Here is a 25384-nt window from a genome sequence, read left to right as displayed (position 1 = left end):
TTGTTTAACTTCTTCTAAAAGAAATATTTACTCATATTAAGAATTTACATCATGCCTGACATCCCACAGAAAAGTAGTATTTATACTGACCTCATCCATATAAAAATGTTGGTTTTATTCAAAGAAACTTCAGCTTTTAAACCTAGATCTTAAGTTCAATATTTCTCATTTGACAGTTGTATCTGTGCTAACTGCAATTCACATTAAAGGTGATTCAATACAAAGCTAAGAAAGGATTGCTATTTTTCTTAAAATAGGGGATGACAGTGCCATAAAACCACTTTCCAGAAAACATTAAGGCTATTTATGTCCATATACAGAGAGTTTGTTTTACCTGTTGCATTAAGACTTGTTACAATCATTTGCAAAGCTGATCAAGACAGAAGTTTCACTCCCTTAATACTGAACATATTGAAATGACTAACTCCCTATCTAGCGACTCACGTTACTCAAACTTCACTGAGAATAGAAACCAAAACTATCCAGGGATGCCAAAGATTTACATGTGGCCATACAGAATTTCAGTAGAATAAGAAAAATCAAAAAGCACAGGGATAGAAAATTGAAAAAAATCACTTTTTTTTCCCTTTGGAGGGCTTTGCAAATAAGGCAGGATCGATCTGGTCTCTAGACAGACCTCGCACTGAAAACAGCCTTGCTGCTCTTTCCTTTAAAGTGCCTCCGCATTTCAGTCCTAAAGACATCAATCCCATCTTCAGTTTGTCTAAACCCAGGGCTTCCATTTCAGCAGCAGAGTTGAACATCATCAGGTCTATCGGTTCCACCTCCTGCAATGAGAAAAACATCCCGTCAGACTATTATTGTTGTCTTCCTGATTGGTCTCGGGAAGAATAAGCACAGACAGAATGCTTCATTTTATAAAAGACCTTCAATTAGGATTGTCTCAACCTCCTAATTACTCACTATAGTTGAGCAGTGTCTCAGTGTGTATCATGCTGCATATTATTAGAAGTACTTACGCTACCCAGGTAAAGTACTACTGCATCACTGTAGTAACTGAAGCTAGCCAGCAGTAAGTAACTGTAAGAGCTATAGAAGTACTCCCCAAAACCATGAATTAAACCAGCCAACCATCTCACCTAGCACTTTAGTATATAACTCTTGGCTTCCAGAGGCATGGCAAAGCCAACAGCCCCTTCTGAGCCCAACATTGAATATAACTAATACACCCCAGCAGGGGCAGGAAGGAGGACGAACAGTTATTTCTAGTGCAGTTACACTGTAATTATAGAAATATATATAAACCCACTCTCTTTTCAGTAAGATTAATCAAAAGCAAGTTCTGAACTTCACATCTCATCCTGCCACAAGAAAGTGGATTAAAATTACATCTTAAAAGGCAATCAGAATATTTGCAGAGTAATCGAGGGTGAAAGGGACCTCTACAGATTGTCTAGTCCGAGCGCAAGGCCTTGTCCACAAAAGAACATGGACAAAGACTGGATAATTCAAATGCTGGAAAACACAAAGCATGAACACTAAAAAGGACACAAAAATCTATGCCCATTTCACTAGATACTTAAAAGCGTGTATTAGTTTTACGGTACGTATCATGATGGAGTTATCAAAGAGACCTCAGACAACATAATGCCAGCAGTGGGAATAGGACCACTCCATTATGCACTCAGCAAAAACAATTAGCCCTAGCAGAATTAGAACCTTTGTCCTGCTAAGCATACAAAAAGAGACTGGTTGCCTCATTATTCTCATCCTACTTGAAAAAAAAGTATCTATCCAGGGCTATTATAAAAGTATTTCCACCTGCAATAGCAATCTGCCACAGCATTGGTGGAGTTTCCTGTTCTAGGAATAGAGCCTCACAAATACTGAGCAAAAGGTAAACAGTGAAGAATGGTAAACATCCTGTTTAAAATTTGCCAGCTCTAATAGGTACAGTAGATGACAAAGTTCTAATTTATCTCATACATCCTTGGTTGTTTTTCCATTTAACTGTATTAAACTTCCACTTATCAGAATTCAGTCATTGGAGGTGGCAGCTGATGGTAGGCTTGAATCCAAGCAACTCCTTCGCCCAAAAAATGAAGCCACATTTTGTTTTACTGCTAGAATAAGTCTAGATTCACTACCCCTAAAAATGTTTAATAGTAATATCAAGCAAGAAGCAACAAAGTATGGACATCTTTCACTGCCAAATATTAATTGGGCTTTCATCAGTTCAGTGGGAAAAGCCACAGTCTCTCTTGGCTGGAAGACTGATCCAAAGCCTCTTCAGCAAAAGAATCCCAGCCATCCTGCTGTCAGAGGAAGATGTTCCTGTTCCAGAGAAGGAACTTCATGGTCAGCCCTTCTCCTGATGTGGCTGAGGGCTGTGACACCAACCCAGACTGCCAGCGCAGATAATGGTATGGCAACAGTACAGACCTGCTTCCAACACAGATATAGCAGATGATTCATTTTAAAACTCCTCTTCCACCACCCTCTGCAGTTCAGATGAAGCCCATCATTTACACTAATCTTGTCTCTCTAGTGAGGGAGCTGCTGCTTCCAGACCTTCAACAATCCACAAAGAACTGAAGTCGGCACAAGACCACCACAGTTCTCTATGAACTAGACTCAAGCCTTTCCATAAGAAAGGCTAAGAAAGATTGATCAGCCAATTGGTTTAGGGGATGTCTACTTAGAACAACTTCTAATTTAAACACTGAGGTCAACTATAAACATTAAATTCAAATTATGTTATAAAAAAGATTAGCCACACTGGACAGTGTTTGGTAACATGCAAGAAGTATTTATAAGAGCTTTTCATTCTACAGAAGGGCTTTATTTTCCTTTTTCCCATCCATGAAGAATTTTGGATCCAGAGTGTAACTATTTATGTAGAAGAAGAAAAACCAAAAACAAAACTAAAACACCCCCAAGGAAACATGGATCTCAGGAAATACTAGACACCCAAGGGAACTGCATCTTAGTAGAAACTCTAGACTATTACAATCTTAATCTTATAACATTCTTTCTTGACCAATCCAAGCATCTTTCAAGACAATGTTACCACCCTACAATTCAACCTTGTCTATGGAGACACTGTCAATGAAGAACATTCTTTGGCTACAGTTTCCATTAACTTGATACATTCCCTTGTCCTAAGTTGTAGGATGCATCTTCAGTTAAGCTGGTTTTCCTTTTAACTTTGGGATTTTTTTGTGCTCTGAAGCAAACTTTGGAGATTCCATTAGCTTCTTAGGGAAACTATGATCATCCAAGCACACACATCTAATGCACTGAAGTCGTAGACACAAATCCCCTCCCCTTTTATGCAATCCACAAAGGGCAATGTGATTGAATAAAAGCAGCTGAAGAAAAATACACTACACATGTTGTACTGCTTCATACTTACTGTGCTCTGTAACTGGTTTGTTTCCTGTGCCTTCAGAGAAACACTTTCTTGCTCCTCTTCTTTTGGAGCTTGGGCTACTTCATTCTTTTCTTGGGCCTCTTCCTTCAGGGGCTTTGTCATTGTACTATTTCCTTCAGCTGGAATTTCAGGTTGCCCACTTGTGCTTGTCTCTCCTTGCAGATCTCTTCCACTACATTCCGGCTGCTCCAGAGGCTTCTCAGTTGCACTGGTAGCTGGGCTATCCTCTGCTGGCTCCACAGAGCTGCTTGAACATGCACTTGAATTTCCAGCATTTTCATCACACCAGCTGCCTGATGGACAACCTCCATCAGATGCATGAGGAGAATCATCTTCACTGTCATCCTCAGAGTCCGAACTGTCACAGTCATCCAGTCCTTCCAACCCCAGCCTGGCACAAACAGTATGTTACACATTAATGTTCATCTATTTTGTTTTAAAGAAAAACGTTAAAATAATTATTTTTATTGTCACATTTCTCTTCCCAAACCTCACTTCAGAGAGATCTTGTGAACTACTCTAGTTAGGACAGTTTAGTAAATGGAAGAGCTGTTAATACTGAACAGGACCCAGGATACCCCAAAAAACAGGTTGTTGGCTTGGTTTTTTTTTTTGGGTTTTTTTACAGCATTCCCAATACAGAAATGTGTGCTACCTATTGCTACTTGAAACGCTGGAATCACTAAGATTTCTCATGTATGTTACATTAGGTGAAAGATGCCAGGAATAAAAAAAAGAACTCTTTTTTCAGTTCATTGTAAATTTAATTCATTAATGAAAAAAGGACAATGGGAAGGAGCAGAATATAACCGTATTAGAAGGGTTTAGTTCAAATCAAGTTTGCCTACTCCAGCTGGGACAGAACTGTATGAACACAGCAACATTTATAGAGTTCTCCACTTTAATCAGTTCAATTTCCCTATTCCTGTTGAAGTCTATATCTAAGACATTGCTCATTTGCATGTACCTAACCTTTCATCCTGTTCAAGGCTTAATACTAGAGTATGAAAACAAGGCATAATGCTTACCAAAAACACTTTCTTTTTCGAGGTTTGGTCCCATTCTCTCCAGGTTCACCTGGACGCTTCCGAATACTGCTGCTCTCTGGTGACACCATTTTGCTTGAAGAGGCCTGCAATCCTTCAAAACAGAATTAAAAGTCTACTTCATCAGTACACAATTCATATCTTATGAATTCTACTTTCCATTTCTGATGCAATTTAAAACACTAACTGAAAATAACTGCTATTGATGCACATGTGAAGCACTCAAAGATTCAAGACTCAGTAGCAGCAAAAGCTTTTCTATATGGCTATACTAAGGCAAAGAGTGACTTCAGCTTGGAGTCCTCAACTGAACTCTCAGGTTCTACATCCCATTCAGCCTCAAGTTTCACTATCAAGCTGCCAGCAAGGGAACAATCCATGGATTAATAAAGTAACTACAAATAACAGTACAAGAAATAAGGTATTTTCTAGTTGGATTCTATTTCTAGCTTTTACACAAGACCCGTTTATATCTTACCATGTCACTAAAAATGACTGCAGAATTCTTACACCTGAAATAGCAGTACTTACAGAATTTTGCTTAAAAGCAAATAATAAATAGTGAGATAACACCATAGCACAGCAAGACAAAGCATCACTTGTATGTGTGTTATGCTGTTCAATAAGAGAATCAGCAGACAAAGGGGAAATAAATCAAGTCCAACAAATTTTACTGGAATTGAAAATTTCATTCAATTGAAAGAGTTACTGTCGGAATCAGGGTTTATTTTCTGTTTTCATACTGGAGTGAGGCTATAGGGACTTTTACTTTTCAATTTTTGAGGAGAGGAAGTGAGGTTAAACTATAATACCTTTAAGGACTGAATCTTCCAGTCTCTCAGCCATTTCATGACACTGCTGCTGGTAGTCTGGGTTGGTGAAAAAGTGCTTTGGCTCCACAAGTTTCCGCTGCAGCCTTTCCAACCGCCTCTGCTCCTTCTCTGCTTCCCGTTCTGCTTGCTGCTTCACCCATTCAGCCATCCTGCAGACGACAGAACCATGAAAATGAGTGTTTCCAGCATTTAATGTAATATCAGTTTGTTGCCTGGCAATTACTGAATGCTTCTACCACCTGCTAGGATGGGAAACAATGGGAAAAGACAACTAACAGCACCCAGGGGAATTACTGAAAAAATATATAGAGATTCTGCTACAGTGAAAGGAGTAAAGTTTATTTTGGAAGCTAGAAAGAGCAGTAAGGTCACATATCCCCAGTACCACAGTCTGCAGCTTCCAAGAGAACTGTGAGAATTCCAGATGAGAATCTCAAGAGGTGCACATCAGCCTTTCAGAAGCAGGCTGCGGTACAACCACTCCTACTCTGCACTAATGTAATTATAGTCAGAAGAATCCTGTTGGCTTCCACGCCATTTGTGCTTAAGATCTCACTTTTGCTCCTCTGTATTATTCAAAATAAAATGTCATTTCTAAAACAGGCTCTCATTTAAGCTCTTGTTAAGTGAGCTACATGGCCAGTTTATTTTATAGTTCTAGCCCCTAAGAAAATGCCTTACGCTTTCTCATGGTTGACATCTCGAAGTCTCCTTCCACTGAGATCTCTGCAAGCCTCTCTGTTTGTTGTCTTCTCAATCTGAGCACCAAGGGCTCGCAGCATAGACCCAAACCCTGAGAAAAGAGACATCAAGAATTAGCTAAGCAGAAAGAAATGGAGACGAGCTATTACACAACAAGAGTTAATTATGGATAAAGAATACAGTAAATTCAACACCTTCCTCTCCCTCAGTGCAACTGAAATAAAGGGTAGGTTGAAAGCTGGAACATGTCAGAGAACTGTCATTGGGTGAAATGCTGAAAGACTAAGTGGAAAGAAAAGGTACCCAGCATTTACCACTCATCTCAGTTGTGTACTCCTGGTATCGCAAAAGATGGACTGCAGATTTTAGAAGCTAGCCTTAACCACTTCATCAAGGTGATCATGATGTACAGTATTATGCTGGAGAGCCTCCCAAAACAGATTTATATACACTCCTCAGCCACTAATTACTTATAGGCAAGAGAGCTGATTCGTCTCACTTGGTCCCACCTTATGTTGTCTCCAGCTGGAGAAACACAGCTGTTTAACTACCTCAAAGAAACACACTGTGGATCAATACTAATATAATCCAGCCAGCAATTTGGAAGTGCCAAGCACTGTTTTTTAACAAGAAGATGAAGAAATCTATACTTTTTAGTGCCCTACAAGTACTTTTAAGGAGTATTACAGTCACCAGCCAAACAGCTCACTGTATCAGGAGGCAGAAAAAGCTTTGTGTTCAGCTAATAAAACCAACAGCTGTCATTAGTGAGGAGACTTTTTGTAGCTCATGAAACATGCTACTGAATTTTACATTCTGAAGAATGTGGACCTAGCTGCTACACCTAGACAGCTGTGTTCCCAAAACTCAGCCAAGGTCACAGGTGATAATAAAATACTCAGTTCACTTCTAAGCCCACATAATCTGTACTCTGCTGAGATCATACAGCAAGTCCCAATAGTTCTGACCTGGTTTTGTCTGCCTGGTTTTATCAGGCTTTTAAGTTACAAAGTCAAAACAAAAGGAACCCTTTAGAAGGCAAACAAAATTGTTAAAGAACAACTTCAAACTGACCCCAGTGGCACATCAGTAACACCGAGTGAATCACAGAATGCACATCGTATGTCGCATTCTGTTGTCTGTTATCCCAGGATAACTGAATCTGAGGGACAACAGGTGAGAAAGAAGCATCCTGTATTATGAACCTCTACCATATGCACCACTTTTAGGGCACTTAAAGAAACCACACCACCTCCTAAGCTATAGCAACAATATTTATTTCCAGTTCTATCCAAAACTGAAGGCAGCAAAGTAAGCTGAGCTGCAGTCTGATGCAAGGCTGCACAGGTATTCAGCACAGTACAACAACTGGAAAAATCCAAGAACTGGATTCAAAAAACAAACATGACTCCAATTACACTCAAATACTTTCCTAAACTTGCTTCACCCATCATATTCCATTGTGGGGAATGCCCACATTGCCAGTGGCTGTACTGCTTTATATGGTTGATGTACATCCTCAGTAAAATATTAGAGTTTAAATATTTTATCAATATAAGGAGTCTAGCTTAGATTGAATTCTTTAGTTCTTAGGCTACAGAGAGCTTGGAATTTATATGGGGCTTTTTTTCCAAATAAGAGAAGACAATTAGGAAATATAACATACTCAAATCACAGACTATTCACACCTGGAATATTTGTCCTACATGACCACGAATGAAACTTAGAAGCCTAAGAAGCCAGGTACTTTTAAACACAATTTCAACTCTGAAGTCACTCTAATGCACTTTACAGATGTCTACTAATAGAGCTAAGCTGACCAGGGATGCAAAGAAGAGCTATGCCAGCTACTCAATTCTCAGCTTTGCATGCAGACTTTGGTTTCAGCTCAGAGACATTATCACATTCATCCACATTACAAGAGATCTGGTATATCAGGACTGCTGCTATCAGCATAGACTACAGTATGAGAAGTTTTACAGCCTTAGAATCTAATAGATAACAAGCAGTTAAGCAACGAACCTCCTTTGCCACCACAAAGCCTTGGTTCCAGACTATAAACGGCTCCATTTTGCAACACATCCTCATCACTCGCCAGTCGTCCGTTACATTTCACATACAAACTTTCTTCAGGAATGTTCTAAAAAACAACAAAATTGAGTCACATTATGGCTGAAATCAAACATTCTTACGAAGAAATTCAGTAAGAAGCAATGCTTGGTTCCTTCCTACAGGAACAGAGGGGAAGGAAAAATCAGATGATCTTAAACGCGTGAATACCCTCTGTGGTGCTTGTTTTAATTCTTCAGTAGACAGGAATGAAGCACAGCCTAAATCAGCTGATGGGAAACATGAACGGGCAACCCCTTGCTACAAGAGAGAGACATTGAGGTGCTGGAGCAGGTCCAGAGAAGGGCAACAGAGCTGGTGAAAGACCTGGAGCAGCAGCCTCACAAGGAAAGGCTGAGGGACCTGGGGGGTTTAGTCTGGAGAAGAGAAGGCTCAGGGGGGACCTTATCGCTCTCTACAAGTGCCTGACAGGAGGATGGAGGCAGGAGGGGGCTGATCTCTGCTCCCAAGGAACAAGGGACAGGACAAGAGGGAACGGCCTCAAGCTGTGCCAGAGGAGGTTTAGACTGATACTAAGAACAATTCCTTCCCCAGAGGGCGGTCAGGCTTTGGAACAGGCTGCCCAGGGCAGCGCTGGAGTCACCGTCCCTGGAAGTGCTCACACACCGTGCAGACGAGGCGCTCCGTGCCATGGGTTAGTGGTGGCCTTGGCAGCGCTGGGAACAGCTGGATAAGCTTAAAGGTCCTTCCCAACCTTACTGATCTATGATTCTAAAAGCTGTGCTTTGGGAAAACGTACACTAAGTGCTCAAAACACTCCGTATTAAAAACAAACCCCACATTTTTTGAACCGCAAGGAACTTAAGATTGATGTATTTTACACACACACACTATCTATATAAGCGACCACAGCACTCTGTTACAGCAAACCCTCCCGCTCTGCTGAGCGACAGCCACCAGAAGCAGCGTGCCCACCGCGCTGCGAACCGCCACAGCCGCCAGCCAAATCCCACAGCGCCCGGTGGCGAGCAGCCGGCGACCGGGGCCTCCCACCACCCTCCCCACCCCATACCCCATTCCCCACCACCACCACCATCGAGGCCTGAGGGAACGCCGCTCGCTCCCTCACTCACCAGCTCCCGAGCGCGGTGGCGGAGAAGGCCGCGAACTGAGCAGTCTCCACCGGCTGCGGGCAACGACCACAGCCGCGTCCGCGCAGCCAAGGGATCCCGCACCAGCGCCGCCATTACTGCCGCGCCTCCGCCGCGCCTGCGCACAGCGACGCAGGCCCGTAACGGTGGGCGGAGCTGAGGCAGGAACGCTGAGGGAAAGGCTCGGGCCGGGTCTCGGCTTCCTGAGGCTCTGTAATGGCGAGTGAGGTAGCGGCGTCTTTTCTCTGGTGGTTTAACTGGGCTGCTTCATGTCCCTGAGCTAAATTGAGAGCTGTAAAGATTTCTGTGGGGTTCTGCTATGTGTTCGTTTTTTTTTGGTGGTGGTTTTGTTAGTTTTTTGGGGTTTTTAAGTGCTGGAGGCTCAGGCTGCATGTAAGGAAAGCTGTATTTCTGGTATTTCTAGGTCAGTCTGATGTTTCAGTCCTTTTAGGGACCCAATTTATCATTTTTACACCTGCGTTTTTTTATTATTATTATTTTACATTTTAAACTTTGGAATCAGTCTGATGTTTCAGCCCTTTTAGTTTCAGTTTATCATTTTTTAGGCACATACAGTTAAATGAGAATCCAGGTATATTTATCAGGCATTCTTTGAGACTTGAAATGCTGGAGCAACTTTTGCCTAGGATCCCACAGGATAACTCTGATCACACCATAGTCTTACACATGGTGTCCTGGTATCTTGTTTTAGGAAATGGCCCTGCGCACTGTTTGTCCACAGTGTGATGCTCAGAGAAATGTCCCTGTCACCCAGCATGATGCAAGAAGCCATCCCAGGAGGCAGTTTCTCCATGAGAGAGCCTCATTGTTCTAAGTCAGACAGCCATGTGCAGCCTACCAGCGTGTAAAGGCTTTTTACAGCCTGTAATGGGGACTCTGCAAAGGTGACAGTAACAAAAATGGACCGTGGCTCAATGGAAATGCTCATGCAGCTGGGAAGGGGCAGTGCTGCTATTGCAAAGCATTGCAGGTGTAAGAAATCTGATGGAAATGTGCAGCTCTTAATTGTCCCATCACATATGGTACAAATTTCATGTAAGGACTTGCTGGATGATGGAATCCAACTTCTTTGTCCTGCATATTCCTATGTGCATTTTAGCATATGGGTGGGGAGAGGCCCGAGATGCCGATATTTGGGGCAGATTTGGTTACACAGTCACAGATGTTTGTAAATGAGGGTGAAAGTTGAGTTGGAGCAGGAGGCAACACTCAGCTCTTCACAACATGCAGGGACTACCAGTAAGCAGGAGCCTGGAGATTTGGTTAGAAGAAAATGCATGCCTCTACCTGTCCAGGAAAGGACACACACCAAGGTGTGAGATGGCAATCCAGGTAGTGTCATTATTGTGTTCTTACGGTGGCTTCAGATCTCCTCCATGTCTTCAACATAACCATCCTTGTAGAGGATATTTGAAGGTAGGTCGCTCTTGCGGAGACTGTCGCAAGCACTAGTGAAGACCTAGGTGGGCTGTCCTGCTATCTGCAACCTGATCTAGTTGAAGATGTCCCTGCTCATTGCAGGGGGTTGGACTGGATGAGCTTTGAAGGTCCCTTCCCACCCAAACTATTCTGTGATTCTGCAGTGCAATGCACCTCTCACCTTATTTACAAAAATGACATTACATTCAGTGCCTGTTTCTTTAGTAGCAGCTTGGCCAAGGATTATTGCTTCCAACATAATCTGCCCACTTCAGCTCTGTCCTTACCCAAGAGGGAGTCCCCTGGCCAGGAGGGCGCCTGGCACCCTGAAAATCCCCTGTTGGCAAGTGAGATAGGCACTTGTGTCGAAGCCTTCAGCTAAACTCAGGTCTTAAGAATCAGCATTGCTTTAAAAGAATGGGGATTGTGTGTGAGCTGCTTGGCTGTTCAGAAAGTCCCACCCTTTTTGCTTACAAAAGAACCATGCTGCTTGGCAAGGCGTGTGTGTGCATGGATAGGTAGCTCTCATGCCTGATCATCTTAAGTCAATGTAGTAAAAAAAAGAGGATGATGGGAAACAAAGGGGTGGAGAAATGATTTGGCTTGAAGTGGGGACCTCGCTTGCAAACATAAACAAATTAGTAACAATTTAATTAAGGGGATTTCCCCAAGGGTTTGCTTTGGCCAACCCACAAATCAAACTTGGTTCGCCCTTTCTTGCACTATGTTCGTTTTAGCTGAAATATTTTCATAAAGCACTTTGACCCACTCTGGACAATCCCTTACTGTCTTTACTTTCTATAACAACTTCGTATTTCTGAATTATGTGTCTTGTTGCCACAGTGTGACCATTCAAGCCTGATGCCTGTGTAGCCTGGAAAAGCTGTGGTTATTTTGTGCTGCATCGGGCCCAAATTCAGTCAGTGTTGTATTTTAAATCACATGGTGCTGCTTGTTCCATTTATAGATCACATGTGGAATGCCACCTGATGTTAAATTCCACTAGATCCAGAGTATTTTTATTCATATGCAGTATCTGATTGAAATGTAATTGGCAATATATAAGGTATGCACATGTACGTATGCAGATGAATAAGTATTTTCTTACATCTGTGGGATTTCAGTTGCATTCCAAGGCTATGATTCATTTCCTCCTCTGAAGCTCCTGCTATTGGCTGTGAGGGTGTGGAACTTGCAAGTACTGGCCAAATAGGTGGAGTTGTTCAGGAAGGAGTTGGGCCACAGGATTGTCCAGTGGATGTGCTGAATGGGTGTAATTCACCGGTCATTTGATCCACATACTTTCTGAAGGTTTTGAACTGTTTTATCTGTGGTGATGAATTCCTAGCTCTAATGAGCACCAGCTGAATTAGAAATTCCCAGTGAGGAGTACCTTAGCTAACACAGCCTCATCGTAGGGAAAAGAGGACCAAAATAGAGAGCCTAATGCACCCTGGGAGATGTGTGCCAATGACAGCTGCCTGTCATCCATAACTCTGGCACCTGGATTCTGCCTGCAGGTATATGCTAGAGCTGTGATATACCTGTGAGCATGAGAGCTGACAGCAGTGGAGTCCTACTGACATAAATCAGGCCTTTTGAGGATCATGCATTGCCACTTTACAGGTACTTTTGGGCTACTAATGCCATACTCCCTCTGTTTCTGGGTAGCTATATCGAGGTGACCTGTGCAGATCCTTATGCGTAGCCAAGCTACAAGCAAGTGACATCTAATAGGCAGTGGAGTAGTTTTCTTCCAGCTTGTTCCTACAGCAGTACTGAGCATATAGTCTCCATTCTCATGATTTATTCAATGCTGTTTAGCTGGTGCCATGTTAATGTCAGTGGGCAAGTGTTCCTGTATCTCTTGTTCTTGATTACACTTCTGTTCCTAGAACCCATCAAAAGTGTATTGCCTTGCTCCTCAGAAAAAAAATTAAAAAGGCTCTTGTTATAATTTCCCATCTGAAATGTATTTTATTAGGAATGTTATTCTCTTGATAAAACAATTCTCAACCTCTAATTCTGTAGTGGTGCTTTAGACTTAGTTAATAAATCACGCTTGCCACTTTTCATTTAGAAAGGTTTACAGACATAATTAATTAAACCTGACAGTATCCTTCTGGGATAAGTAAGTACTCTGACTTTTTAAATAGTGACACTCAGGCAAACTGGTTATACTACTTTCTTAAGTCAATGGAAGGACCAAGATTAGAATTTAGAATTCCCTGCTATCTTGACATAATTTAAGAGATGAGACTACCCACCCTTTTCTTATTTCATTCTGATACCCATGCTTCTGATGCCTGAATTATTTGGTGTGCTTATAGTATGCAGTGTGGTAGATGAGACTATTTCCTGCTTAAAATCTACACAGAACGCAATTTTTTCAATATCTTTATCTAGAACCACCAGATGTGTAACTGTCATAATGCTGCTATTCATTCATTCATTCATTCACTCACCCTTATTGTTTCCTCCAGTATATTCTGTTTTAATAGTATTAGCAGTGCTTTGTAGTGCTTAATAACTGTGGTCAAGACCAAGATCATATTATGCAAGACTCTACTGAGAGATCTGTGAGTTACTTACTGGCCCCTGACTTCTAATCTGCACATGAAAAATGCCTGTGGGAGTGAAGAACACAAAACCAGTTGTTCGCAAGGTACCCAGATTAACAAAAGATGGGTCAAAAGTTGCTCTGATAAGAGTTCAATGAATCTCACTTCTGAAAATGCTCCTAGACACAGGCAAGAGAAAGGATGAAAGATACCACTTAAAATATGAAACAGATGTATGTTCCTTTTAGCATAGTCTTAAGTGTACACACACTAACCAAGGTAAATTTTGTCTACTGAGGTCACTTCAAGAATTTGAAAACATTTCTTTTAGGAGTGAGTTTCCCATCTGCCAGTTGATTGGTCACGTACTATCCTATGCATGGAGACTGGGTCATCTGGATCTATTTTCATATACATTTTAGTGGTATCCCAAAGCACAAGTTCCAGATAACATATCTGCAAGACTTCAATAAGTTACATGCTTTCATATTATATTTGCATGGGTGATCAGGACAGGATGAAAAGAAACCTTTGTATGCATGTTCTTAGGACAGTAATGAAGATGCTAAATGACATGAGGGAACATTTTTTACTTAAGATACCATGACATCATACTGTGTGACAAAAATGTAATTAACCGTAATGAATCTAAGTTGATATTTGCAAGTGCAGCTTCCTCCAAGTGTCAATAGGCATCTGCTTCAGTTTCTGTGTCATCAGCACAATGGGTACAGACGGTGTGTTAAGATACCTGATACTGGGTTGGGAGCAAGGCGGGGGGAGAGATACAAATGTTGTGTTACTTCTATTACCCTTGTATTAATACAATAGCTACTGTTAAATATACTTACTGTCTCTAAGTGAATGCCCAGATCTCACTCTCCTAACAAGTCTGTGGTGAATAACTGTATTTAACTCTTCTTATAGCCCACAGTTGGTAATAGTGCAGATACTTAGACATAATCAAGATTTAAAGATAGCTGTAAAACTGGTTTTGCCTTCACATTAGTCTCTTTGTTGTGCTCAATATCTTTGTCTCCATCCTATGCAAGGATGTTTAAACTGAGTCCTTTCAAGAAGGAACTCTGCAGTATATATGTAATGAACCTGAGAACCAAGGACCCTTTCTGTTTGGTCATTAGCATTAGCAGCACAGTCAGACTTGTCTTGCTAAAAAGAAGTTTAAATTTGGCAGCAATAATTTGAAATGAATTGGCTGATTAGACGCCCAGGTAATATTGTAGAAACTTTTACTTCAGATTCCAGGATTTCCTTAAGCTTATGTTTCCTCTGATTTGCTAGCCTTAATGCTTAGATTTGGTCTGTTCTGATTAATTGTAACTGAATCCAGCTGGAGAGCAGTGAATGGGTGGCTTGTAGCGTACAATATATTTTATAGGAAAACAATACCAAAAATAGGTCTTTGCCACTTTACTTTTGCTCTCCCTGTAATGAAACTAACTGCTTTTAATTATAGCTTTCAGAGACACTGTGCTAAATTACTTAATCTCTGTGTAAGGACTGGATCCCAGTTTCCTAATTGTCATCTGAATGTTTGGCAAGTTCGCAAAAATCCTAGGCTAAGCGTGAATATATGGTACCAGATGTGCATTATGTACATGGGAGATCTCTATTATCTGTCAGACCCCTTTGCCTTGAAGTTTTTAAGAAACAGGAGAGAGTGAATATTGCATATACTTGCAATGTGAGCTTTTCATCCCGTTGTGACACTGTTTGCAGTAATTTGAAGTTCCTAGACCAAAGCAAGTTACACTCTTCTACAGATGAGCTGAAGGAGAAAAGAGTCAGGCATCCTTATTTGTTTTTCAACTGAGATGAAAGTTGATTTGGAAATGTTCCTTGCTAAAACTGAAGCTGCATTTCCAGTAGTTGGGAGGAGCTCCCAAATTACATTACCCCACCCACATCTGCTTGCTTTCGGTTTACCTGGGGAGATTCTACAAAGAAACTGAAGGAGAAAGGGAGGACAAAAGGGAGAGCACACAGGGCAGGTCTAAAAAGCCAGAAATGTAAAGAGCAGTACCTAAAGCGGGTAAACCTTCAGTTTGGGGTTATACTCAGTGAGCTAACACGTGGTTAGCAGTCTGTGGTGAGTTGGTGGTGTTCATAAATCCTTTTTAAAGCAGATCATGTCACTGATCATTCAGCCCTTGATAAAATATGAGTCAGATGCTCAGCTGGTGTGAATTTTCAAAGCTTCATTGGTTTGAAGGAGAAATGTCTTAAGGATCCAGCCTGTAGTGTACAGAGGCCTCATTCTTTGGGTGCTGAGTTTGACATAGCTTCCTTTTGACTGGCTCATTATAGCCCCACTTATGTTCGGACAACATTCTTGTAATAGTAATATTTATCTCCTTGGGTAGGGAATGTTCTGCTAGCTTAAAGAGGAACTACAAACGAATAATAATGGATGCAGGTTTTGATTTGTTTCCTTTTAAGAGAAATAATACAAATATTTTTAGAGAAAATGCTTGGGGTTTGTTTTGTTTTATACAGTAAGTTTAAGTTGGAGAATACTGACATTATAACACTGCAGACATGTGGCCTCTTGTTGGCTCGATACTAGAATGGTTTACTATTTTGTTTAGACAACATCTTTTCACAACCATGTAATTGAAATTAAATCGTTCATATGGTGTTTAAGGAATGTCACCGGTGTGTTTTGGACTCCCCTCCAGTGTTTCTTCTAATCCTTTCCAAAATGGAGGTAACTATGTGTCATCTGTGAGGAATCTGTAATACAGCCTACTATGCCCCTAGAGGATCTTTCTTAAGTCATATGTATGAGAGGCCTGGAAAAATCATGTCCTCACATGGTTATATTTGAATATTAGCAACATGACAATGATACAGCTGTGCATTTGTTCCTTTGTGTGCCTGTCTGACTTGGACTGTGGCCTAGAAGTGATGTCGGTGTCAGAATATGTCATTGCTTGTTTCTCAAAGCAGGGCTATGAAGAAGTCTTGCCAGTGTGTGAAAGTCACAGTTGGAAAATCTTGTAGATGTTGGTTGTTTTTTTTCTTCCCTGTTGTTCTTTTATAGTGGAAGTTACAGGAACAGTTTGTCTGCAGAAGCCTTCATGCCACTGGAACTGTCTTACATCTGTAGAACTGGGCATGGCACTGGAGTGTGTTCACTGCATGGTTTGTGCAGGCAGCCCTTTACCTGTAAAGGCTCCACAAGTGATTTTGTGGCTCTCATAACCAAGAATCTTAAATGTTGTAGACGTGGGATTACCAACCTTCTAGGCCCCCTGGGTCACATACCAAAATCCAGACAGCCAGCTCGTTCTTCAGTGACCCAAGGGAGAAGGGTGCTGTGTGCTTTCTCGCAGGTGGGAAATGACAGTGGCACCTAGGAATGTTAGCTGTCCATTGTGGGTCAGGGCTAGGCTGAAGGGTGTAACTTCAAGATGTAATGAAGTGTGTAATGTCAACTGCAGTAGCACCTGATAAATTACTCCCTCTCACAGTAGGGATTTATCCTACATAAGCACAGCTCCTCCATTGGATGTGGGACAGAGTGCCAGCGTGGGAGCTCTGCTTGAAATCTCTGTAGCCCAGGGGAAACAGGCTGGAAACCTTCCTGTAGCTCTTTGTTGCTGAGGTTTCAAGTGGTGCTGCTTCTCTGTGTTCACGTGCGTGCTCTGCAGTCTGTGTTAAACCCAGCTGATGTTCTCCACTTCTGTTGCCTGGATTGTGGCTTGTATTTTAACACCACTTGTACACTTCGAGTAGTAGTGCCAGGACTCAGCATGCAAAAATCATAGGGAGTCCTCACAACATAAGATTTGCCAGAATCATGCAATGTTAGCACATGCTAAATTTGTGCATTCTCACTTACCTTCTGCTGCTTGTTTGTTTTCATGGGTTTTGAGCTGTTAGGGGATCAAGCTTGTCTCTGCAAGCACAACTGCCTGATGCTTTCTTCAGCATTCAAATCCAAAGACGAGATTTTGATGTTATAATGTGTCTGCAGGGATTTGGAGCTTTTACTTTTTCTCATACACCAAGAATCATAGAATGCTTTGCGTTGGAGAGGACCTTAGAATCATCTAGTTCCAACCCCCCTGCCATGGGCAGGGACACCTCCAGTCACTGGACTCCTTTAAAGCTGGGCCCCATGAAAGCAGCTTTGCAGTGCCCATGAAGAGAATAAGGCTTGGCAGGCAGCGTTTGATCAGAATGAACTGCCTATTGCCACATCATTCTTTTGCACCCTTGCTTCCAGCTCTCTTCTCTGTCACAAGAGATGTGTGGTCACAGCATTTTCAGGAGCCATGAACTTTGAGCTGTGGCTCTAGCACTGTCTTTATGGTGTAAAAGCAGATATTTGGGCATTTTCAAAGGATTTTTTAAAAAATAGCCTCTGATTTGGGGTGTCCACATCTGGGGACGTAGTCAAGGTCATAGTAGGCCTGATTTTCAGAAGTGGTGAATAGCTGTGAATCCTTTTTGTTCTGATCTGGGACTGTAGATACCTAATTTGCCCTGTAGTCAGGGCAAATTAGGTATTTAGAGCTTAAACATGAATTGTGTTACATAAGTTTCTAAGCGCTAAGAAACTAATGAGCAGCACTACTATTAAGAACTGTTCGTAATAGCAACTGCAGTTTTCATATTGAGATGCCTTATGAGATGTGAATTTGAGAAGAGGAGTAGGAGAAAGGAAGAAAAATGTTCTAAAAATGTGGTAGAGTCTGCAGAGTGTGTGACTTACAAAGGATGTTGGGGGAAATAGGAAGCTTTCATTTATTTAAACAAACGAGCAAAAAACCATAAAGAAACAGAAAACCCCACAAACCCCAAAACTCCGTAGTCTCGGAAGACTGAAAATAATTAATGTTCTTTGCTGTCACTTTAAGATATACTGTCTGCCACTTCATCTTCTCTTTCCCTTTTCTACTCTCAGGAGACTAGTTCTCCAGAAAGTGGGGTTTGAGATTTGGGAGTGCTTGTTAAGAAAGATGGGATATGGGAGAACACTTCACAGCTGTGTTAGGGTCAGACCTCAGAATAGTAATTTCATTTCTGAGACCCTTCCTCAGCTGGCGTTCACAAATGAGGCTCCATGCCATTTCAAGACAATCTTACTCCTGTGCTTTTACAAGAAAGAAGCAGATCTAATTTTAAAAGTAACCAGTCTACAGAAGATTGTTCCAAATAAATTACAGTGCTGGGCATCATACTTGATACTTCGTTCTGCTGTTCCTTGTTGAAGCCTGAGTGCTGTGGTCTGTGCTGTTTGCATTGTACTAAAGTATAGCTGAGTTTCACTCTGATTGCTGCCCCCAGGGCCCTCATGAAGAAGAGATTCGTATCTCATGAGATTACCGTACTGAGCAAAGAAATGAAATAAATAATATTACTCTTAGTTCTGTCAAGTATAGTGGCTCATAGAGCCTTTCAAGGCAGTGTCAGCATGGGCTGGATACTGCCTCAGTGCATAAAAAGACATCCTTTACAAGAACAACACTGCAAAATGAGGCCAATGTGAACCTAATGGGTGGTGGAAAACAGGGAGCCTTTTTTTTTCTTCCCTCCCTAATGCAAGCCTGCAGGGGGATATTTTCTAGTGTGTACGAGTCTTGGGGCAAATCAAGGTCTGATATTCTTCTACAACAGAAGCTCCCTGTAAATCGCTGTAGTAGTAGGGATCTTATTTGGGAACCAATTAGAGCTTGTGCTGGTTGTATCTCCTTGGCAGCTTTAATGAATGTATCGACACAGAAGTACTGGAAATAAAAGATTTTACAGTAGTCTCCATTAGGATGAAGCCCACGGGCTCTCCAGTTCCTTCCACAGTACAATGCAATGCCTCAAAACCCAGAAAAGGTTGTTATGATAACTTAGTCATGTGTGAAGAACCAGGAGAGCTAAACTGAGTTGAATAATTCTATCGTACTGTAACTTTAGGAAGAAATATTCCCAAGAACAATTGTTCTTCCCCATACTGCAGAAAATCTTGCAAAAGCCCACTTGAAATGTGTCTGTCAAAGCAAACTAACTGGAGCAGGTATGGTAAATTTCAAAATCTTGTCTTATTGTTACAGAGAATAAACTCCCTTTTCTTTTTACTTGTCCACCGGTCCTTTCACCCAATGCCTTAGACATATTGTTATAATTAAATTTCACAGCGTATCTCCAAAATACATTATGACATTTGATCATATTTTATCTAAAAATCACAGCTATTCCTTGTCGTCTCATATAATTCTTCGTCTTTGGCAAGGCTGTACAATAACCTCACAATTATCTGTTGTACCCTATTCCCTATCTCCTGCTAGGACTTGGGTTCTGTTTCAGTTAACCCTGCAGTGCACGCCAAACTAAGAGTGTCTGTAAGAAAAAAAGTGTAACACTGTCCTGAGACCTGGAAGAAGAAAAGGAATACGCTTAGAGAAGTCGGTAAGAAGCTGAAGCTCTCCTGACAAGGAGAGGTCTGTGACTCTGTAAACATGTAGTGCTGCTTTCATTGTCATTTTCCTTTATCACCCCTGTACACTGAAACAGAATATAATTATTCCATAATAAGCAAAATGAAAACACGTTATCATACAGAATAAAGCTGTTTAAAAAGCCACCTCTGTTTCTACTCAGGATTTTTGTAGTGTCAGTGTAATAGGAGTACTGGTTTTTGGTGTAATATTTCAAGTCCTGTTTCCACCTTAAGAAAATGAGCTGTTGCATGCAAGCTCTTCAAAGCTGATAAGAAAAATGGAGACTGCTATGATGCATCTTATGGACCTGAAACTGTTCTTAGCTGTGTATCAGGCAATATTTTCAACTTCCAGTCTTTAAAAGGTGATGGACTCTTTTTTTAATAGAAAAATTATATTAAAATATTAAGCATATTTAAAAGGCTATCATGAATAAACAAGCAAACAAGATAGGAATAGGAGTGGAGCTTTGGGATGTTATGCTAGGGTGTTCTTACGTGTTTTCTGTGTAGCACTCCTTACACCAGAAGAAACTCACTAGCCCATGGAAAAGAAACAATTAGGGCTGATTTAATGTAATGTTATTTACTCTTTCATATTCTGCAGGACCTCATTAGAAGGATGACAGATGAGTTCCAGCCGTGCATGTATGTTAATAATAGGCAGTACAAACAAGATTATATTAAGAGAATCCTGGATGATACATAGGGAATTAGAGACAGGAGTCTCTATATAAAAGCAGGCATGCACTCAGTGAAAGTAAGCGCTTGCAAGTCTTCGCAGAAGAGGAACCACAAAGGTAGAGGCTGGGTCAAACTCCTTAAGCTTCCTAAAAATTAGTGGTAATCCAAACAGTGAAGTGCAATCCAGGAGTCCTCTGAGCTATTGTAGGCTTATTTTCACTCTCTTAGAACTTTGTCCTTGAAATTCCTTTTGGAAGAAACTTAAACCAAAACAGATTTACTGCACTGGGGTTGTGAGACAGTAGAAAAATGCAGTTTGTCTCCAAAGTAGATTGTTCTGAATCCCCTGCACACGTGATGCTCAAAGTGTGATCAGAAGGACCTTTGGAGGACTGGTAATCGTGCATTTTAAAATAGCTGCTTCTTTAAAGCCTTCCTAAAGAAACTAGGGATTCCAGGATGTTTTTCATGTGGCACAAGTACTCTTTCCTTATTATTTAAACAGGGGGACTTTCCTTAGAGACCAGTCTTCAGGGAGACACTTTAGCACATGTGTACATTTAAGAGAATTTATCTCCCATTGAAGTCCACAGAGCTTTGAGAGGTACCTAGACGTAAACAGGGGTTTAAGAGTTTTCTTTAAACAGCAGGGCCATGATGTCTGCTATGTGTGAAGTCTTTTAGAGAACTGTAAAAGGCAAAATACATGATGAAAAGACTAAATGAAAATAGATTACCCAAAAAGAAAGGAATAACCTGTGTCCACTACTATTAAACAACTTCTTATCAGTATTTCCAGTAGGTGCCAGTCTCTAAAGATAAGTGCACCATTCAGCTGCTAGTTTGGGATGGTGTATTTTTTGCCTATATATTGACAGTAAAAATCAAATGATTGAAGTGTGCAGTGTGTGGTGTCATGGTTCAGTCCAGCGTATCAAACCACTGTGCATCACACTGGATGCTATTACAATGCTGTAATTTCTGTGGGATACAAATCAATGACAGAAAAGTTCAAAACAAAGAATAACAGAAAACTACACAGAGACAAAACCACTTTGAGGTTTTCAGTGACTTGTACTTTCCTTCCTAAGCGCCAGTGATTAATACCCCTAGTAACTTCCTAGTAAAAACACTGTAACTACTGTATTTTCATCTTGTATGTAGATGATTATTTAGGAATACATTTAAATCTGTACCAAAATGTACTGGTCATACAAAGTTAAGGTTACAAATGTCTTCATTCTCCCAAAACACATCTTAAAAGGAAGAGAGCTGACAAACTTGCCAGCATTTTGTACTGACATTTTACTTTAATTTCCAGGAGACAGTTTAACTGCATAGCAGCCACAGCCAGAAACTGGGTGGTAGGCTCGCCAGGACTGGAGAGAGGATAAAGCAACACTGGGCTGGACTTGCAAGGATGGAGTTGGAACTGGCTGGGAAAGGCTGTCCAGCCTGGGGGCTGCAGAAGGAAACACAGCAGGTATGGGTCTGGGACTGGCTGACAAACTAGGGGAAGGTGGGAATGGCTTGGCATGAAAATCAAGAGGATGCAAGCTAGGGATAAGAAGAAGAAAGGGGAGAAAGATGAAACAGCTAAGCAAATATATTGAATCAAGGGTGGTGAACAGGGAACATGAAATCACAAAATGGCCACAGTCTGGGAGCTGGGACAGGGAATTGAAGTGAGAGTGTAGAGCTTGAGGGCAAAGGGTGGCAGGGGTTTGATGTGTGAGAAAAGAGATGGATCTGAAGGAGAACAAGGAAGGGAGAATTTGGTCTGGGAGGAGATATGTGAAAGCAGGAGTCAAGGAGTGTTGTAGATAAATAAAGCTAGTCTTCTACACTCCTTATTCACCAAAATGAGTAGCTTTTTGCATAAAATAAGTAATACCCCAACTGCCCCTGGGTAATAGGATGGGACCTTAGTCTCTGAGTTGGAACTAGACTGAGTCTTCTGGTGTTCTAGTCTGTGCCTTGGGGTGGGGGGGTTGGAAAGACACATTTTTTCTTTGGTCAGAGTCAACTTGGAGTTTGGTGGTAAACAGTCATTATCTCTTGCGGCGGACTTTCTGTTTCTGAAAGATATCTGCAGTGTTGCTTAGAACCAGCCATACTCCAGACTCACTTCTTGTTCTCTCGTAGGATAACCTCAGAACAGGCCCACTTCATCTGTTCTGCCATGTTTTGTTCTGGGGCTTGTAACCTGTGCTGCTGTTGCATAGGGAGCAGCTGCTGTAGTTGCTTGTTGACTCTGTCACAGGCTGGGTGGAAACCAACAGAATGGTTTGGGTTGGAAAGGACCTTAAAGCACATCCAGTTCCAACTGTCTACCATGGGCAGGGACACCACACGCTAAACCACGTTCCTGGGGCTGATCCCTTAGCTCTTTGTCCAACAGGGCCAGTGCCTCATACCCGTTAAGAGGACCAGGAGCTGTTTGGAGGACTTCAACTTGAAGCCTTAGCTCCAAGGAAAATTTATTCTTTTTATTTTCAGCTTGATAACAGTGAATTGAACTAATCCAACCTGATGTGAGGAAGGCCTGCCTTCCTCTGCCCAGAGTCTCCTGGGCAAGATGAGAGTTTCCCAACAAGGTGAAGTTGATAGAGAGTAGTTTGGAAAATGAGTGCTACTTGGACAGCCCCAATGAGGATGAGTTGTGGAACTCTGCCTCTTTCTGCTGCACGAGAGCTGTGAACTTTCTGTGCAAGGTGCTAAAAACATCTCTGACAACCTCTGATGTGGATGTTCCTCTTTTCTATCCAGTCTTACTTGAGTCTTATTTGGCTCCAACCCGGACCAGCTGTTTTCCATCCTAATCTTCTTTCCCGCGGCAATCTGGACACGTTCACAGCAGTGGTGTTATGTGGGGTGAAACTGAAGCACTGCGGTTGTCCTTGCTGTGCTATTGTCAGTTAAACCAGTGGAATCTCATTAGGCTAGATTGCTTCGTAGCAGCTAAAGGGGGAAGATCCCTGTGGTCCGCAGAGATAAAGGCCTTCGGAGAGGGGGAGCAGAGGCTTATCAGTGCTGCCGGTGACAGAGGAACGTCTGGAGCCATGTTGGTGTGGGGCCAGCTCTTTCTGCGGCGTCCCGTGGGCACGCAAACAGCGCTTGCTTACAGCTGAAAGGGCTGCCCCGGGCTCGGGCCCCTCCCTGTAGCCCTGGAAAAGCGTGTTTATAATGGCGTTAATCAGCGAGGACGAAACGAGGGTGCGAAAGTTGATAACGTTGGAACAGTTTTTCTTTCGGGGGTCGTTTCGGGGCCGGCGGTTGGCAGGCAGCACGCTCTGGCCCTGCCTGCACTGCCTGCTCAGCAGCCGAAGGGTGCCAGAACCGCTAGCGGCGGCGCAGGCAGCCGCGGAGGACTCCCGGGGACGTGAAGAGCCGCACTCAGCCCCCGCTCCCTTGGCTGCAGGGGGGGGGAACGGCCCGCCCGGGCACCCCGGGACAGCCCCCGCGCCCCGCCCCGCCGCCACGTCACGGGATTCCAGCGCACTTCCGCCAATGGTGGCACCGCGCCTCCGGGCCCGCCGCAGCCCCGGGGCGGTGATGGGCGCAGAGAGGAGCTCTCCGGCCGTCACCCCGCAGCGTCCCCCCGGGGAAACCGGCTGCGTGGCCGGGGTTGAAGCTAGAAGAGGGGCAGGCCGTGAGTTGTTAACGTCCGGCGGCTGCTGGCAGCCATGAAGTAGCGCTGCCGGCTATCGACTTGTTCAGCTGGTCAGGGTGGGATGAGCTTCTTACGGTGGGAAGCGGTGCCAGCCTCAGCGCCTGCATTTTGGAGTTCTCATACTTGGTTGTATGAGCTCTCGCACTGTCCAGTGAGGTACCATTCTCCTGTAAAATGCTATCAGTAGATAGAACTACTCCACTAATTCGTTTGTAAGCAGAGCAAAAATCATTTGTAGTTTCTGTTTCCCGACAGCCCTCTCTCATAAACTCACTGCCAGGTCAGAGGTGTGTGTCTGCATAGAATCACAGAATCACAGAATCCCAAGGGTCTGCATAGTGCAGCCTGTTGTATCCATCCGAGCATGGCAGGAGATGACATCGATTTCAGCAGGGTGTCCAGCCCACAGCAGCAATGCCTGTTTCCTCAACAGGTTTGGTTAGCCCCAAGCAAATTGTTCTGCTCACATGGCTGAACTATGTCTGCTGCTGGAGGCAGCTTGGATGTCTCTGCACAGAACTGTGTTACAGCATCATCCCTAATAAATACTTGGCAAATCAAATGTGGCTCCTCCTTATACCTAAGTGACAGACAAGATGGTGGCACCAGTTTCCCTGAGTACAGAATTTGGCTCTATAGTTGAAATGTAGTTAAGGAAATAATAGAATCATAGAAAAGTTTGGGTTGAAAAGAACCTTAAAGCTCATCCAGTTCCAACCCATGTTCGTAAAACACCTTCCAGTAGACCAGGTTGCTCCAAGCCCCATCCAATCTGGCCTTGAACACTACCAGGGATGGGGCAGCCACAGCTTCTCTGGGCAACCTGTGCCAGGGCTTCACCACCCTCACAGGGAAGAATTCCTTTCCAATAATAATCTAAATCAGCCCTCTTTCATTTCAAAGCCATTCCCCCTTGTCCTATCACTTCATGCCCTTGTAAAAAGTCCCTCTCCACTTTTCTTATCAGCCCCTTTAGGCACTGGGAGCTGCTCTAAGGTCTCATTTGAGCCTTCTCTTCTGCAGGCTGAACAAGCCCAGCTCTCTCAGCCTGGCTCCATAGCAAACTGAACAGTCATTGGAGCACCTCCTGCCATTTCCTTTCCCACAGGGCATCTCCTTCCTGACGTTAACAGCAAATGAAGGATGAAGTTGCTTATTAAGCAACATGGCAGCTGATACTACTGCATGGGATCCATTGGTGATGACAATGCTAAACTCACATTGCTTTTCCAACAGCTGCATTTAAAAGCTGAGAGTTTGAAAGCATTGATCCAGGGAACGAGACTTCTCTGCCTTCCCAAAATTGGGATTTTCCTGGTGAACCATTGTGTCAGCAGTTTATTTTCAAGCCGAAATAACCCCAACTGTCC

General features: G+C 42.6%; 1 protein-coding gene and 1 long non-coding RNA gene across 4 annotated transcripts; one reads left to right on the top strand and one right to left on the bottom strand.

Moving 5' to 3' along the window:
* On the bottom strand, positions 1-9347 carry SDE2 (SDE2 telomere maintenance homolog). Its single transcript, XM_065679767.1, has 7 exons — positions 9179-9347; positions 7998-8115; positions 5955-6066; positions 5253-5422; positions 4423-4534; positions 3377-3785; positions 1-788 (listed from the first exon to the last, which is right to left on the bottom strand). The coding sequence occupies exons 1-7, from the start codon at positions 9290-9292 to the stop codon at positions 573-575; spliced, it is 1251 nt and encodes a 416-aa protein (XP_065535839.1). The 5' UTR covers positions 9293-9347; the 3' UTR covers positions 1-572.
* LOC136014776 (uncharacterized) lies at positions 9336-24311 on the top strand. Of its 3 annotated transcripts, XR_010612867.1 has the most exons (4): positions 9336-9424; positions 19506-19626; positions 21663-21824; positions 22841-24311. It is a non-coding gene; the product is annotated as an uncharacterized LOC136014776 (long non-coding RNA). The 3 variants fall into 3 exon arrangements; XR_010612868.1 differs by lacking the exon at positions 19506-19626 and having other exon boundaries at positions 23111-24311; XR_010612866.1 differs by lacking the exon at positions 19506-19626.
* Positions 24312-25384: the final 1073 nt, after the last annotated feature.

This window comes from Lathamus discolor, chromosome 5 (genome assembly GCF_037157495.1).
Source record: "Lathamus discolor isolate bLatDis1 chromosome 5, bLatDis1.hap1, whole genome shotgun sequence".
NCBI lineage: Eukaryota > Metazoa > Chordata > Aves > Psittaciformes > Psittacidae > Lathamus > Lathamus discolor.
This window is presented reverse-complemented; position numbering and strand designations above follow the sequence as displayed.

What these genes read in the sequence shown, in the direction of transcription:
- SDE2 (XM_065679767.1), bottom strand. Translation starts at nt 9,292, where the DNA reads ATGGCGGCGCTGGTGCGGGATCCCTTGGCTGCGCGGACGCGGCTGTGG. An exon ending in GGAAGATTCAGTCCTTAAAG is followed by an intron (nt 4,535 to 5,252) that starts GTATTATAGTTT and finishes TCTGTTTTGAAG; the next exon opens with GATTGCAGGCCTCTTCAAGC. An exon ending in CAAACCAGTTACAGAGCACA is followed by an intron (nt 789 to 3,376) that starts GTAAGTATGAAG and finishes TTCTCATTGCAG; the next exon opens with GAGGTGGAACCGATAGACCT.